This window comes from Myotis daubentonii, chromosome 11, assembly GCF_963259705.1.
Source record: "Myotis daubentonii chromosome 11, mMyoDau2.1, whole genome shotgun sequence".
Lineage (NCBI taxonomy): Eukaryota > Metazoa > Chordata > Mammalia > Chiroptera > Vespertilionidae > Myotis > Myotis daubentonii.
The window spans coordinates 52,859,705-52,875,952 of NC_081850.1; the positions used below are offsets into that span (position 1 = coordinate 52,859,705).

The 16,248-nt window shown below is 56.4% G+C and overlaps 2 protein-coding genes across 5 annotated transcripts; one reads left to right on the top strand and one right to left on the bottom strand.

Moving 5' to 3' along the window:
• Positions 1–632: 632 nt before the first annotated feature.
• Positions 633–6,256, top strand: CA9 (carbonic anhydrase 9). Its single transcript, XM_059657283.1, has 11 exons — positions 633–993; positions 1,695–1,724; positions 1,960–2,130; positions 2,269–2,411; positions 2,496–2,588; positions 3,580–3,646; positions 4,735–4,892; positions 5,080–5,224; positions 5,349–5,375; positions 5,822–5,903; positions 6,037–6,256. Exons 1-11 carry the CDS (start codon positions 672–674, stop codon positions 6,101–6,103), a joined length of 1,305 nt encoding a protein of 434 aa, XP_059513266.1. The 5' UTR covers positions 633–671; the 3' UTR covers positions 6,104–6,256.
• Positions 6,257–7,248: 992 nt separating this feature from the next.
• On the bottom strand, positions 7,249–14,565 carry TPM2 (tropomyosin 2). 4 transcript variants are annotated; one of them, XM_059657322.1, is made up of 9 exons: positions 14,342–14,565; positions 13,793–13,918; positions 10,862–10,995; positions 10,652–10,769; positions 10,485–10,555; positions 9,951–10,026; positions 9,710–9,772; positions 9,471–9,540; positions 7,249–7,401 (listed from the first exon to the last, which is right to left on the bottom strand). In XM_059657322.1, the coding sequence occupies exons 1-9, from the start codon at positions 14,453–14,455 to the stop codon at positions 7,319–7,321; spliced, it is 855 nt and encodes a 284-aa protein (XP_059513305.1). In that variant the 5' UTR covers positions 14,456–14,565; the 3' UTR covers positions 7,249–7,318. The 4 variants fall into 4 exon arrangements, with proteins under 4 accessions (XP_059513305.1, XP_059513303.1, XP_059513304.1 ...); XM_059657320.1 differs by lacking the exon at positions 9,951–10,026 and adding an exon at positions 10,270–10,345 and having other exon boundaries at positions 14,342–14,564; XM_059657321.1 differs by lacking the exon at positions 7,249–7,401 and adding an exon at positions 8,145–8,480.
• Positions 14,566–16,248: the final 1,683 nt, after the last annotated feature.

A 16,248-nucleotide genomic window follows, 5' to 3' on the forward strand; every position in this document is an offset into this window, starting at 1 on the left:
TTTGCAGGGATGTGGAAGTCAACTAGAGAGAGAAGATGGGCAGATGGAAGATACTTTGACAGACCATAGGAAGTCAATGAAAGTTTTTGAGCAGAGGTGTAATATGATGAAAAACAAATTTACTTTACACCCATCAGAGCCCCTCTCATACATATACTCAGTTTTCCATTCATACTCAAATTAACCCCCCACCTACCCATCCACCCCCCTCCCAGAGCTCCTGCGGCAGCTTGCCCTACCCCTTCACCAGCTCCCTGGCTGGCAGGGGATGCACACATGGTCTGCTCCCCTCTCGCTGTCTTTCCCCTTCCCTGCTTGGGGCTGGGAGGCAGGCCAGGGTTAGCTGAGGCTGGCTGGCAGGCAGCCTGGTGGTGCCAGGGAAAGCCTGCGCAGTGCCAGGTGGTGCCTTAAGTTCCAGGCTTACACCATGACCCCGATAACCTTGTGCCTACGCACACACCTGCCCTCACTCCACCCCAACCCGGGCTATGGTATGGAGGAGGGGGCACAGGGCCAGGCAGAACGGAGGGACTTTGGCTCCATCTCTACAAAAGGGAACTCTGTGAGTCAGCCTGCTCCCCTCCAGGCTTGCTCCTCCCCCACCCAGCTCCTGTTTCCAATGCACGTACACCCCGTACACACCGTGTCTGGGACACCGTACAGTCAGCCACATGGCTCCCCTGTGCCCCAGTCCCTGGCTCCCTCTGCAGATCTCAGCTCCTGCTCCAGGCCCCACGGTGCAACTGCTGCTGCTGCTGCTGCTCTTGGTACCTACCCATCCCCAGCGCCTATCCCGGATGCAGGGGACTCCCTCCATGGGAGGAGATTCATCTGGGGAAGATGATCCACTGGGCGAGGAGGACCTGCCCAGTGAAGAGGATCTGCCTGGAGAGGAGGACACGCCTGGAATAAAGACTGAAGCAGAAGAGGACTCTCCAAAGATAGAGGATCTACCCACCGCGGCTCCCAGGGACACTCACAGGAACAACAAAGGTAGGCGGTCGTCAGCCCTCCAAATCTAGGCTCCAGGAGGCCTGTGCTTCCTTTCACCAAACTCCCGCCCAGGCAGGGATGTTCAGGGGAGAGGAGCCTGTTCGCCGACAGTGGCCTTTCCCAACCTCAGGGTTCCGGTGATACCAGACCCTTTCCCCTTTCAGAGCTAAAAGAGGATGGTGGGGAGACAGGAATGAGGCACAGATGGAAAGAGACAGTAGGAAGAGGTGGAAACAAAAGGGGAAGGTTGGAGAGGAGGAAGATACTAGAAACATGGAAAGAGAGAAAACGTAGGTAGGGAGGAGTAAGCGTATGAGGGGAGCGGAGAGGAAAGAGGGGGCGCTCGGGGGACGCGCAGGAGGGCTTGTGGAGGTCACCTCATCCTCAGTTTGCAGGTGAGGAAACAGACCTGGGAAGAAGGAAGTAGCCAGTAGGGGCCCTGGCACCTTGACTCCCAAGCCAGGAACTTTGGGAAAAGAGTTGGAGACCAGAAAGGAAAGAGGGATGAGTGGGGAGGAGGGACAGGCAAGGGAGAAAGGAAAGATGCTCTACTGATTTGGGCTGGGACTGAGGCCTTCCCGCCGCCCCTCCCCGTTTTACTAACACAGTGGCTGCAAACTGGAGGGGGGCCCGCCTCGTTCTGGCCAGCGGGGCGGGTCTGGGCTCAGAGATCGCACTCCTAACCCTTCTCGTTCACGCAGGGGATGACCGCAGTCATTGGCGCTATGGAGGTGAGACAACCGCCCCGCCCGCACAGACCCAATCTGGGCACCCACGCCTCCTGAGCTGACCCCAACCATAACTCTAGTCCTGGGCGACCCACCCACCCACCCACCGCATCCACATCTGCCCGATTTCTGTTTCCCGCCCCAGTGTCTTCAGGCTCCACCTCCTCGCTTTTCCTATCCCACTTCCCTAAAAGTTCCTGATCGTATCACTAGACTCCTGTTCATACTCCCACCGCAGGCGACCCGCCCTGGCCCCAGGTGTCCCCAACCTGCGCCGGCCGCTTCCAGTCCCCGGTGGACATCCGCCCGGAGCTCACGGCTTTTTGCCCCGCCCTGGCACCCCTGGAACTCCTCGGCTTCGAGCTCCCGCCTCTTCCAGAACTGCGCCTCCGAAACAATGGCCACACCGGTGAGGCGGGCCGGGGCGGAGCCTTAGGGAAGGGGCGGAGCTCCCTGGTTCTCGGGGTACAGTCCCCCTATGCTTGGGGACTAGCTGGCTCTCGGGGGCGCGGAGCCCACTCACCGGCTCACCGGCTCTCCCTCGCAGTGCAGCTGACTCTGCCTCCCGGGCTGGAGATGGCCCTGGGTCCCGGGCGGGAGTACCGGGCCCTGCAGTTGCATCTGCACTGGGGGTCTGCGGGTCGCCCCGGCTCGGAGCACACGGTTGGCGGCCACCGTTTCCCTGCGGAGGTGAGCGTGCAGTTGTCTGCAGCGGGGCGAAGGGGGGCGATGGCGAGGGGATCTTGCCCACTCCTACCCACCTGTCCTCTCCAGATCCACGTGGTTCACCTCAGCACTGCATTTGCCAAAGTTGACGAGGCCTTGGGGCGCCCAGGAGGCCTGGCCGTGCTGGCCGCCTTTCTGCAGGTACGAGCCCTGGACGTCCCCCACACCCGTCCTCCCCATGCCCCCAGGCTCAGTATATTTGCCCCGAGAGACCCATCCCAGCACACTCACCCTGGCACCTGCTTATCCTCATTCACTCATTAGTTCATTCATTCAACGCCACTGTGAGGGAGGCACTGGGCCTAACAAAGGATTCAGAAACCGTGGGTCCTTGTCTCTATGAGTCCACAGCCAGTGACGACTGGCCCAAGGACAGTAAAAGAGGTGGTCAGGGAAGGCTTCTCGGAGGAGGTGAAACGTGAAGACTTCACTAGGGGAAAGAAAAGATGTTCATGCAGAGCAAATGGTGTGTGCAAAGACTCAGAATATGGCCACTCAGGGAATGACAGATGCAATAAAGGGGACATCAAGAGGAGTGATTTCTTTAATGCCCCTATAACAATAATACTCCCCTTGTGAAATGCAATCAAGTCTAGAGGAACATTTAGTGACCTCTTTTCTCCGGACCTGTAATGATTAAGACTACATACACAGTGCTTGGAGGAAGCTGGTAAAATGAAGAGACGTTGAGACACGTGCTAGGCTCATTCACACCCTAACTGACTCCTTAATGCCAGCCTCAAAGTACAAAGTTCAGAGAAGTGCCTCAGAAATAACATGTCCTTGCTCCAAGTCAATCACATGAATTATTAAGGTGAATGCAGAGGTAACATGAGTACAAAGGCCATTATGGTTTTCAGGAGTGGGGCCCAGGTCACGAAGGCCTTATGTCTTAGTGACCCACCCTCCTCCATTTCCTCCTCCAATTTGCTATTGCAAACTAGCCTGCAGCGCTTGTCGGCTTAGTTTGCAGAGTAAGTCAACTCTGAGTAATAATACATAAGCTTTAGGGTTTCCCCCGGCATTCTCAGAGCTGAGAAATGAGGGAGGACTCTGGGAACCCCACCTCACCTTCAGGCCTCTAGCCATGGCCCAGATGCATGTATTACCTTCCTGCACTGTCATCTCCTAGGAAGGCCCAGAAGAAAACAGCGCCTATGAGCAGCTGCTGTCTCATTTGGAAGAAGTCGCTGAGGAAGGTACGGAGATGGGGTCTCTCCCACAGGCAGAGGGTTGATGTGTGAGCTGGACGACGATGATCTTGATAATATATGAAGTTGGACAGAGGCAAACAGGCAAAAGCAAACTTCCGCCCACAGGTCTTATGGTTTAAAACCAAACACCGAATAAAAAACCAAAATAAGGCAAAAAACAAATAAGATCAAAAACAAAAATGTGTTTGGAACTTCTGGAGTTGAGTCTGGGGAGCTCAAATTTTTCTGAGAACTATCTATTCTTCATAAGCCTCACATATTTGTATATTTATTTATTTATTATTTTTTATTGAAAGGCTGCATGGCTTGGAAGTTCATTTGTAGCCAAGAGTCCTCAGGTCCCCACGGGGAGCCAGAGATGGGGTGGAGCTATGGAAGTCAAAGAGGAAGGGAGAGAGAGAGAGATAGAAACATCAAGGATGAGAGAGAATCATTGATCGCCTGCCTCCTGCATGCCCCACATTGGGGGTCGAGCCTAAAACCCGTGCATGTGCCCTGACCAGGAATCGAACCTTGACCTCCTCCTGGTTCATAGGTCAATGCTCAACCTCTGAGCCATGCCGGCCGGGCAAGCATCACATATTTTAAATATGTAAATACTTTTGTTGGAAATCTTTTTCTTCTCAGTCATCCTGGGTCATTTTAAATCTCACCCAGCTGGATGTTAAGTTTTGCTAAAATACAAGGAGCTGTGCTTTTCCAGTTTTTGTGTGTGGTTTTTTTTATGGTTATTTATATTTATTTACAAGTTATTCAGCTCATTTTCCTTTTTTTATTTTCTCTGAGCTTCACTGTGTGGTCCAACATGTACCATAGTATGCAAAGTGAGAATGAAGACGCAGAGGGAGCAACTAAGGTGCAATTCTCTCCCTCTGCGCGGCTCCAGAGCCCTTCGCTTTCCCCTGAGTTGTCTTGTGCTGAGTTTGGGGAAGGGATGCACTTAGTGAAGAAGTGGTCTCAGGGGACTGAGTCAACGTGGCTTCCGGGATATGAAACTGTACCCCTATCCCTATACCCAGAGCTTTGGGGGAGGGGGCATCTAGGTGAGATTCCAGCACAGGTCCTCTCCACAGACTCAGAGACTTGGGTGCCAGGACTGGACATATCTGCACTGCTGCCCTCGGATCTCAGCCGCTACTTCCGATATGAGGGGTCTCTGACCACACCCCCCTGTGCCCAAGGGGTCATCTGGACTGTTTTCAACCAGACAGTGAGACTGAGTGCTAAGCAGGTGGGGCTGGAACATGTTGGGATGTGGGATGTGGGGGAAGGGGTGTAGAAGAGGAGGCATAATGAAAGGGCGGTGTGGGAGAGAGAAGGGGCATGGAGGGTGGAGACCTGAGGTACTGTCTGTGAATAGGCCTCTGATCCGCTTCCTTGTCTTGGGCCCTCCTTCCACTGCCTAATGACCTCCATAGCTCCACACCCTCTCTGGCTCCCTGTGGGGACCGGAGGGCTCTCGGCTACACCTGAACTTCCGAGCCACGCAGCCTTTGAATGGGCGAACGATCGAGGCCTCCTTCCCTACTGGAGTGGAGCGGACTGTTGAGACTGTTCAGCCAGGTGCGGCTTTGTCTGTGCCCCATGTCACTTTGCCCAGCCCAGGTCTCTCATCCTCCCCTGTGCCCTCATTTGTCTGTCACTGGAGGTCACAGGCCCGGCTCTAATGTCTCCCTTTTCTCTTCAGTCCACCTGAACTCCTGCCTCGCGGCTGGTGAGTCTGCCCCTCTCCTCCGGCTCCTGATGCTGGGGACACCCCTCGGCACAGTTTAGTCCCAGGGACTAGTCGGGACCACGTCTACTGCCCTTCCTTTTCTGCAGAACAGACCTCCAAACCCAGCAGGATAGAGTGTCAGGTCATGGTGGGGGGTCCTTTATTGTCCCCCACGGCAAGAGTTGTTCAGAATGAAGCTCCAAAAATCTAGCATGTCTTTTTCCCAAATGACCTCTTTGACTTCATTTTTAGGGAGGAAAAAAGGTGCTTATTTTCCCCCCTTCTTGCGTATCCATCTGCATCCCTTTGCTGGTCTCTTCTAGATTCCGATATGTTGGGGGCAGCTGGAGAATTTAGGGCTGGGTTGGGGGCACAGGCATTGGGAAGTAGGCCCTGAGGGGACCCTACTGGCTCTCGCACCGAGGCAGTCTCTCCTCTCCCTACAGGTGACATCCTGGCCCTGGTTTTTGGCATTCTCTTTGCTGTGACCAGCCTTGCCTTCCTTGTGCAGATGAGAAGGCAGCAAAAGTATGTACTGTACTGACCCTGTCCCTCAGGCACAACCCCCACTTCCTGTGTGGAGTCCACAACAGCTTCATGCAAATTGCACAAATGAGCTGGTCCTGGGCCAGTTTTCTGATTGGGCTTCCCTGTCGTGTAGACATCCAAGTGGGACCAAAGGGGCCGTTAGCTACCATCCAGCCGAGGTCACTGAGACTGTGGCCTAGAGGCCTGGAACGTGGAGAATGTGCAGAGAAGCCAGCCAGAGGAATCCGAGGGGAGCTGGAGACTTCGGTCTGTCCTGCCTATTACACCACTTCCTTTTTAGTCACCAAAGATTTTTTTAAAATAAATGTTTCTAATAAAATATGTGGAAGGTAGCTTTGTTCCCCAAATCAGGATAGTGTATCCATTTCCTACTGCTGCTATAACAAAGTATCACCATCTCAATGGCAATGTGAATTCATTCACTTAGACTTCCGGAGGTGAGAAGTCCAAAATGAATCTTAAGGGCTAAAGTCCAGGTGTTGGCAGGCCTGGACATTGATCAGAGTGTTTCCCTGTCCTTTTCAGCTTCTGGAAGCCACACACTCCTTGGCTTGTGGCCCCTGCATCACATTGCGCTACTGTCACATCTCCCGCATCCACTCTTGACCTTTTTGCCTCCCTCTTCTAAGGACCCTGATGGTTACATTGGGCCTACTCCAATAACCCAGGATGACCGCCCCATCTCAAACATCTTAGCTGACTCACAAGGTCCCTTTCCCATGCAAAGTCACATTTCACAAGATTAGGGTGTGAACATCTTTGGTGGTGGGGGGTCACCTGCTATCAGGAAGGGGGCAGAAATCACTGAGATTGTTGAAATGGTCGTGTGTTTGTGTGCACACACGCACATATATGTGTATGTAGACCAGTGTGTGTAACTGGGAGTGGGGCAGGCTCAGTGTCTAGGCTTAAATCACATTGAGGCTTTGGGGCTTTCTCCTGCTCAAGTAAAATCTGTGTAGCTTTGCAGTTTTGTCTTCAGCTTACGTTGCCGGGCTCAGGCACCTGCTGGAATGGGGCAGTGGTGCTGACAGCAGCTCCTTTGCCCTTTGGGGAGTCAAGGCCAGAATGTAACCCCAGCCCTCTGGGTCTCTCTGCTCCACAAGCCTGGTCGCCGCCCCTCCTAAATGAGTGAACCGCCCCCCCCCCCCCCCCCCCCGCCCACCACCATCAAAAAGGAAGTCTCCTCATAGAGCATAGACCCAGGCCCTGCTCCTCAGGGGCCCTTCCGACTCCATTGCTCCCCTCAGGCATCATCTCAGCCTTCTCCCGTTGGAAAACTACCACCACCACTGCCAACACCAAAGAAAGGCTGAGAGGGCCCTGTGATGCCAGTAACATGTTTTATTGGGTTAGGGCGGCAACTGTAACCTGGCTGGAGGCAGGGCCAACCCTCACAGGTTGTTGAGTTCCAGCAGGGTCTGGTCGAGAGTCTGGTGAATCTCCACGTTCTCCTCCTTGGCACTGGCCAAGGTCTCTGTGAGAGGAAGCAGCACATGAGGAGGGGGAGGGGAGACACTAGGGGACAGACGTGGGGAGCATGGACAGGGGGTGTGACAGACAGACATGGAGTGGGTTGGAGGCACATGAAGACACAGCATTCAGGGGTCTGGGGACCCCATGGTAGGGGCAAATGGATGAACTGACCAGAACAGACATGGATACCTCACTCAAGACTCTGGGGTCATGGAGGTGGGATGGGAAGGCCTAAGTCATAAACTAATTTATCATTCTTCTTGAGAAGCTTTAAGAGAGTTGGAAACAGAAGGAAGGACAAAGACTGAGCCAGGAAAGAGAGGGATAGACAGACAGACAGACTTGAGGCAGAAAACAGACCTGCAGTGAAAAACCCACGTTGCTGGCATCCAACGTTTTTCCAAACTTCATCTCAGACCTTTGACAACCTTCTTACCCCTCCCCTCACCACCCCATCTCCCTTCCGGTCATTCCTTGAGATCCTGGAAGCCCAGCTCAGCGCTCCAAGGTCAGTGACAGGCCTGGGTCTGCAGAGGCACCGGAGAGCGCAGGGTGATGGATGGAGTCATACCATGCCCGCATGCAGCAGTGACAGTGACAGACTGTGCGTGCCATGCAGAGGGGATCTCGGTGTGGGCCACAGAGCTTTGTGGGTGTCACAAGATTGGGGTGTCTGTAAGAGCCAAGGTCTCAGCAGTGCTCTTGTGGGGGAAAAGGAAGGAAGTGCTCTCTGGAGGACAGGAAAACAGCACAGAGACCAAGTTGAGTTTATTAAGCAGCAGAGAGAGGTAGAGTCTGGAGGGTGGAGGGTGGAGTGATGGGTAGAAGGAAGAAGCAAGTGCCAGGGTGGGCAGCACGTGAGATGGGTGCTCTCCCAGGCTGCGCCCAGCCTGGCTATGCAGTGTTGGCAACGTTTCTCCTCCTGCCTGATCCCTCCTCAGAGAGAGAGTAGAAAGGAGAGGAGAGAAGGGGCCGAGGGGCCACACTGGTGAGGGGCTCAGAGAGAGGTGATGTCATTGAGTGCGTTGTCCAGCTCCTCGCTGATGGCCTTGTACTTCATCTTCTGCGCATAGACTTCGTCTGGAGGGGGTCCAGGGATGGATGGGAGTGTGGGGAGAGGGAATAGAGGGGAAGAGGAAAGGCAGGAGAGAGGATAATGGAAAGAGAGAACAAGAATCAGAGAGAGGTGGGCAAAGACGAGTGACAGAGGCCAGAGAGCAGGCTGGTCAGTCCTCAGGGCTCCCTCCCTTCTCTGCACTCCTGTCTCTCTTGTCCTTCTCTGTACCCTAAATTGGTTCTTCTGCCAGGAGTTGCTGCCTCCTCTGGGGACCTGGGGGCACAGTGCTTTTTGATAAGCAGGAGTGCTCGCTTCAGTGGAAGAGAGTTCAAGCCAGAAAGACCTAAAGTCTTGCAAAGTTGGAGATAAAACAGAGGCTTGCCTGAGAAGGCTGGACACAAGGGAAACTGGAGTTATGAAAGTGAAGGGTTCTCGTACAATAGGAAGGAAAGTCAGTCCTAGGCACGATGTCGGTGACAGTGGGAAATAGCCATAGACTAGCAAATACCTGCATGATTGTTTACACCAAATCTAGCTTAAAATAGTAATTGACATCAGTGTTGTCTTGCAAACCTAGATGTTAAACCAAATAGCTCTCTAGGTCACAAAGAAGTCTCTGTGATAGGGCTCCCCTGTGTTGCACTTGGAGACAGACTTGTCTAAATCAGTGCCGCTCAAAGTGTGGTCCAAGGACCGAGCATCCGCGTCTGCTTTCCCAGAGAGCTTGTGAGACGTACAGATTCTCCAGCCCAAAGTCAGCAGTCATTTCGGAGCAGGACCCAGAAATCTGCCTTTTAAAACCTCTGGGGGATGCTCAAGTTTAAGAAGCACTGGAGGTGTCGCCGGTTACGGGTGCTTACACGGCAGGCACCCAGCACCAGAGTGTGTGGAGTCTTAGGTGGTACAGCCCTAGTTTATCGGTCACAGATACTGTATAATGGGATGTGAAGAAAAGGGATGAGCTCACAGTCACAGGGAGTGCGGTTTGGGGGTGGAGGGGCGGCCTCCGTTACCTTCCAGGTCATCGATGGTTTTCTCCAGCTTTGCCACAGACCTTTCGGCAAACTCTGCTCGGGTCTCAGCCTGGGAGTAAAGGCAAGATGCGGAAATGACCCAAAAATGAGGCCCTCCCAGGCACTATCACTTAAGTCAACCATTTCTTCTATCCTGGTCTCCAGATTTCCCGCTACAGGCAGTCTCTGCTAGGGACTGTGGGGCTGGACGGGAAGGTGGGGGCTGGAAGGACTCTCACCTCTTTTAGCTTCTCCTCCAGCAGTTTGATTTCCTCTTCATATTTATCTTCTTTGGTGGAGTACTTTTAGGGACATACACATGCCATTAGTAGATTGCCTCCACAAATCCTTCATTTCTCCTGAGCCCCGCAAGCTACTCATGATCTTGTCTCCATGGACCATCCAGCCCCCCACTGCCTGGGCCCATCGCCTCCCTCCCCTGCAGGACCCCATCCTCACTGCCCCTCTACCCCCCTCTACCTTGTCTGCTTGGGCTTCCAGGGATTTCAAGTTGTTGGTAACAATTTTCAGCTCCTCCTCTAGGTCCCCACATTTACTGCAGGGGATGTGTGGCAGGGTGGGGTGTGAGGGCACAGTGGGGGGAGACAGTGGAGACGGCACAGTGGGGGAGGGGGAGGAGAGAAGAGAAGAGCAAAGTTGTGAGAGTGACAGCAGGCAGCGTTCTGAGGCCCCAGGCCCTTCCAGACCCCCAGCAGATGAGAGGGAGCAGCCTGAGATGGAGGGGAAGGCGAGATGAGAGAAGGCGCTATTGCCCAGAAAGGTCCAGAGAGGTCACTACCTCCTCCTCTGAGGCCATCAGGGACTTGAGGGCCTGGTCCATGGTTCGAAGTTCCTCCTCCAGCTGCCGGGCTCGGCTGGGGGCAGCAGGTAGGGGTCAGAGGGCAGGACCTGTCCCTGTGGCCCCAAGCCTGAGAAACTGCTTTCCCACTGTGCAGAGGGCCCCATAGTCACTGGCTCAGGCTAAGTTTCACTCCCACCCCAGGGTAATCTTACCTCTCAGCCACCTCAGCTCTTTCTTCTGAGCGCTCCAGCTCTCCTTCCAGGATCACCAGCTTCCTGGCCACCTGAGGTCAGGCAGGGGAGAGAAGGCATAGGTCCCTGGTGAATGACTCGGGGTGTGTGGAGCGTGGGAGTGAGAGGAAGTGGAGCGGGGCTGTCACCTCCTCATATTTGCGATCTGAATCCTCAGCGATGTGCTTGGCCTCCTTCAGCTGCATCTCCTGCAGCTCCATCTTTTCCTCATCCTTCATGGCTCGGTTTTCAATGACCTTCATTCCTCTGTGAGGCAGAGAGAGGGGTGAGGGTGGGGTCAGGACCAGCAGAGAGAGCATCCCCCTTCCCTGGCTCCACCCTGAGGACCCCCTGCCCACCTCTCGCTCTCATCAGCTGCCTTTTCAGCCTCCTCCAGCTTTTGCAGGGCTGTAGCGAGGCGCTCCTGCGCCCGGTCCAGCTCCTCCTCTACCAGCTGAATGCGGCGGTTCAGGGAGGCCACATCTGCCTCGGCCTATGGGTCAAAGGTGAGAGATCAGACAGGCTTTGTCTACCGTGGATGAGGATCAGGGAGGCTCCAGAGGATGGTAAGATTCTTATGAGAAAGAACCTAGGCTTCCTGTCTTCCTATTTTTTACCCTCTAACCAACCATCTATCTTCTCCCCAGACTCTATGCTCCAGCCCCAAATACGCATTCCTCGACAAGCTCCACTCTCTGCTACAGGGCCAGTGCAGGCACTGAGCATAGTTAGGCATGCAGCTCTGTCCCCTCAGAGAACACTCCAAGTGCTGGGACCAGGTCTGAGGCAGCCCTGACTCCACAGCAAGGCCGGTCAAGGTAAGGGAGTGGGGAAGAATCAGGCCAACTTAACAGCAATCTGTCAAAAACAGCCAATCATAGAATCAAGATCAAGTGATGTCATCAGTTGCCAGGCAGACTCCCAGCGAGGGGCTCTGGAGGAAAGCCAGACCTGTATGGGGACACCAGGGCTGTAGCAAGGGGTTCCCTGGCAAGATGAAGAGGCAACTGGGGGCAGTGCAAGGGCAGCGTGAGTGATGGATACTCAGACACTGATCCTAAATTACACAGGCAAAACGTGGAGGTTCTGGAGAAGTTCCATGGAAACTGCTGGTATCTTGAGGAAAAGAGAGGGCAGAGCAAGAAGGAAGGGCTCCAATGAAAGACAATGAGAGAAGCAGTCTAGTTTGGAATTAAGTATCAGCTCTGAGTTAGACTGTTCTCTTTGAGCCACGGCTCAGCCACTCAACACTTGTGTGATCTTGGGCAACTTATTTAGTCTCTCTAAGCCTCAGTTTTCTCCTTTTAAAATCCGAGTTGACAATAGCAGATCCTTCTTCATAGACTGTTAATCAACAGGACAATTGGGGATTATATAATTAAACAGGTTCTCTAGCTCCTTGCTAGATCCACTAAACTGAGATCTCCAGGGCAGGAACTTGAAAATTCTATTTTTATTTATTCATTTTAAGGCTCCTAAGCAATTCTGATGATCTGGGGAAATAAAATAATATGCAAAAAGCATGTGAACACATTGCCCGCAGAGTCCACACGCCATAAACGTTAGTTATCCCTGGTGCTTCCTCAGACACAAAGACATAGGGACCCTGAGATTTAAGACTGGAGAGGAGAAAGGATCAGTGTAGGGGAAGAAGTGAGAGGGGAGAGGGGGTGCAGCACTGGGGACAGAGGGGGAAGAAAGCAGGCCCTGGTGGTAGGAGGGCGAGGGAAACAGTACCATATATAGAAAGTAGTAGCTTGTCCTCCAGGTGCTGAAGGCCACCTACAGTGACAGGAGCCCATTGTGGGCACAAGGCCGGATGACTCAAGGCGGAAGGACTCTGGGAACAGCACTGGGGGTTGGGAAGCATGACATGGGGGTGGGGGGGGGCGACTCTAGAGAGAGATGAGACTGTGAAAGGAAAACGCTTCATGATAGTGGGGTGACAGACAGCTCTGGGAAGTCCTGGGGTCCTCGTGCCAGGACGGTCATTTACCATTTTCTGCTTTTCAAGCTCTTGGTTATGGATGCTGCTTTCTAACAACAGACAGGCACTACTGTCGCCATTGGACAAATAGGGAGCAGGAAAGAAGGGAGAAATGGAGGAAGAAACTGTGTAAGTCACGTGTGGTGTTCAAGGTCACAAAATAAGTTTGGGCAGTTTCCTTTCTCCTCCTGGCACTGCTGCCCAGCTTCCCCAGCTCTGTCCCTGTCCACCCTCCTTCCCTCCAGCCCCCACCCAGCTCCTTGAGTTTCCAGTCCTGCCTCCAGCTGCACTGGGCCTTGGTTATTTATAGAGTATCAGATGCCCAGGGTTGTCTTTGAGAGCAGCTGCGGGTCAGTTCCCTCCCAAGTGCCAAGGCTGGTGGAGAACCAAATCCAAAGGCTGGAGGTCAGGGTGGGCATGGGGGGAGGGAATTGGGAAACATGGATCATGGTCAACACAAAGAGTGATGCCATCTCTGATCTCCCATTCAGACCATGCTTATGCTAATCCCCCCATCCCACCAACATATCCGTAGGCTCATCTTAAACTTAGAAGAATCCTGGGTACAAGGCAAATGGGGAAACTGAGGCAGAGAATGGTACAAGTAACCATGTCCAAAGACTTATGGCTATTCTCTTACCTCAAGGTGGGGGCTGGGAATGACAGGGGCTAGAGAAGTCTGGTTAGAGAGTGGGGTGGGCAGAGACGTCTGAGTGAGCAAGGCCTGCCAAAGCAGCTGCCCTGGCATTTGTGGCCCTGTCCCTTTGCCCTGTGGCCTGGCATGGTCTCGAGGCTGACAACTTAATGAGGGTAAATAAGGGGCCCCAGTGCCCAGCAGGGCTACCGGAGCCAGAGGTCAGGGCCAGGGAATTTCTAATGCCCCCCCAGGAGTGTAACTCAAGTCAGGGCCCACTTTCAGATTCCTCTCTCCCCCCTTGCCTAACAGCACCTAGACCCACACCCCACCAGTGTAGCTGTAGTCTCCTCTCCATTTTCAGCTGCAGGATTAATGGAGGCGGATGGCGAATTCTTGTACCACCCACCCCCACGATGACTCACTGTTTGATCACTGTACGTTGAAAGAGCTGGAGCCAAAAGGAATTACAAGGCCCTGTCCTCTGGGGGAAGTGGTAGGTGGTTTTGATTTACCCACTGCCTGGGATTATGATTATTTGTGCAAGCTTGCCCTGGCCCGGGTTCCTGAGGGAAGACATTTCTGTCCTGGTGCTGGGATATATAGGTCCCCTCTCCCTTCATTCCCATGTCCAGGACCCCTCCCCCCCGCCCCCAGGTCCACACTCACATCGGTGGCCTTCTTCTCAGCCAGCTCCAGTTTCTCCTGGGCGTCCTTCACGGCCTCTGAATACTTTTCCACCTCATCCTCCGTCCCTTTCAGCTTCTTCTGGAGGGCCTGCTGTTCCTCCTCCAGCTGCAGAGAGAGCGCGGGTCAGCCAGGCCCAGGCCGGGGAGGCAGGGTGTGGGAGGGGGTACTAAGATAATTTAGAGGCTGTCAGGGAGGAAGAGGGATAGCAGAGGAGAAACAGTGCAGCCAGGAGAACTGGGGGGGGGGGGGGGGGGGGGGTGAGAGAGAGTTTCCAGCCCCAAGAAGCAGGGCTCATCATTGTTCTTCAAGGGCAGGCGTGGGACCTGGGGGACGGTGGGTCCCGGGGCTCTGGTGGGTAGGATGAAGTCTGGTTCTGGCTAGGTCCCTAGGGTCCTATGAAGGTGCACCGGACGGGGAGCGAGCCTCAGAGAGCAGTCCCTAGGATAAGGGACACGGGGCAGAGCCTACCCCACCCTCGCTGGGGGTGGGGGTATGGGGTCGCCCTAGGGCTAGGCCCTGGGTCCCCACCTGCTTGCAGCGGTCCTCAGCCTGCTTCTTGTCGGCCTCCGCCTGCTCAGCGCGGTCGATGGCGTTCTCCTTGTCCAGCTTGAGCATCTGCATCTTCTTCTTGATGGCGTCCATGGCTGCGGCGGGGGAGGGCCGGCCGGCGGCGGTGCGGACCGGGGGCAATGGGCTGGCTGCGCGGGCGGTGGGCGCGGAGTGCCGGGTGGGACTGGGGCGGTCCCGCCGCGAGGGCGCCTAAAAGGCCGGGCGCAGCCGGGCGGAGCCGGGGGCCGGGACCCTCCCCCGCCGCGACCCGAACCTTGTAGGGGCAGAAGCTCGGCCCGGTCGGGGGGCGCGGTCGCCCCCGGCGCCCACCCCTCGGGACCGCCCCCTTCGGCCCCGCCCCTCCCTCCCTCTCCCCACCCCCCCTCCAGGCCGTCGGAAGGGAAGGTAGCCCGGACCGTCCGGTAAAAAGCCTACCCCTGCGGAGGGAGGGCGGGGCGGGGACGGACCCTCGGGCCGGGGGGCTCCGCGCTAGCTCTTGAGTGACACCCCGGCCCGGCGGCAGCTGCGGCGGGGCCCCCGGGGCTATTTCGGGGCGTGAGCTCACGGCAGCTGCCCGGGCGCAGGGACCGCGTGCCCCCCCGGAGCTGCGGCAGCCGCCGGCCTTAATTTAGAAGTTTCCTGCAAATCCCCCCCGGATTGAATGTCTCCTGGGGGCGGGGCCCCTCCGCGGCGCGATGCCTCAGTTTACCCCCGGCCCCGGACGCGGGACTGGCGTCACCGACGCGGCGGGGATCACGGAGCGCCTCCCGGGGACCTGGGGACACGGGGGCAGGAGGGGCGCCCCGAGCCGGGGGCGGGCTCGACCTCTCCTGCCCTCGCTCCCCTCTCAGTTCAGCCCCCGGGGCCGGGGCCCCTCCTCTGCGGTCGCCCGGCGGCCGGGAGCCCAACTCCGCGCCTGCCCGCCCCGCCCCCACGTGCCCCGCATAGTTTCCACGCGGCGCAGCCGGGAGGGACGCGCGCCGCCCGCCCCCCCCTCCACCCGGGCGCTTCCCTGCCCCCCGCCTCGCCCCCTCCTCGCCCCGGTGTCCGACCGCCCTCCGGTCACCCTGCCTCGCCCCCGCCCCCCCAACCCCCCACCCCCCGGCGTGGTGGCCCCGCGCACCCCCCTTCTCCCAGCGGACTCTCCTCTCTCCCCCCGAGGCCGAGTTTACGCCGAACTTTCTTTTCTGCCCTTTTTTGGGATGTTTCCCCGAGGGGAGGCGGGGCTGGGCAGGGGCGGGGCAGGCGGGGGTCGGGAGCCGGAGAGAGGTGGCCCCCCCGCCAGCCGAGACCGCGAGCCACTGCCCCCAGAGCCGGGTCCTGGGGTCGGGAGCCTGGAGCGCGGGCGCGGGGCTGTGTTCGCTGTTTCCTGGGGACGGGGTGGGGGAGTGGGGGAGAGGAGAACGCCTCGGGCGGTTAAGGGGGGCCAGGCCGAGGAAGCCGGGGGTGGGGGGCGGGGGGAGCGCTTCGCCTCGCTCCCCAGGGGCCGAGGGGTGGGAACCGGGGACCCGTGGGCCCGGCCTGGGCCGGGGGTGGGGGCGGAGGAGGGGAACGTATCTCGGGCTTGTGGCTGCTGCTGCTCACGGAACCAGCCGACCTCTCACGGTGAACGCCCTCCGTCTCCCCGCTTTCCCGGACTCAGGAAAGACATCGCTCGGCCCCTGTCCCCCCCAACTCACCTCCAGTACAGGCTTGCACTTCATGCTGCTTTCATATTGAGCTACTTACTGTAGGCGCTGGAAATAGCCAAACTTTTCTGAAAGCCTCTGCCTTAGGCCTAAGGCATTCTAATCTAGGCATCCTGCTCCCCCTCCCTAGCATGCTCCCCCTTACCTGGCCTTACAGACTCAGGTGGAGTGTCTGCTCCTCTGGGAAGCATCCCTGGC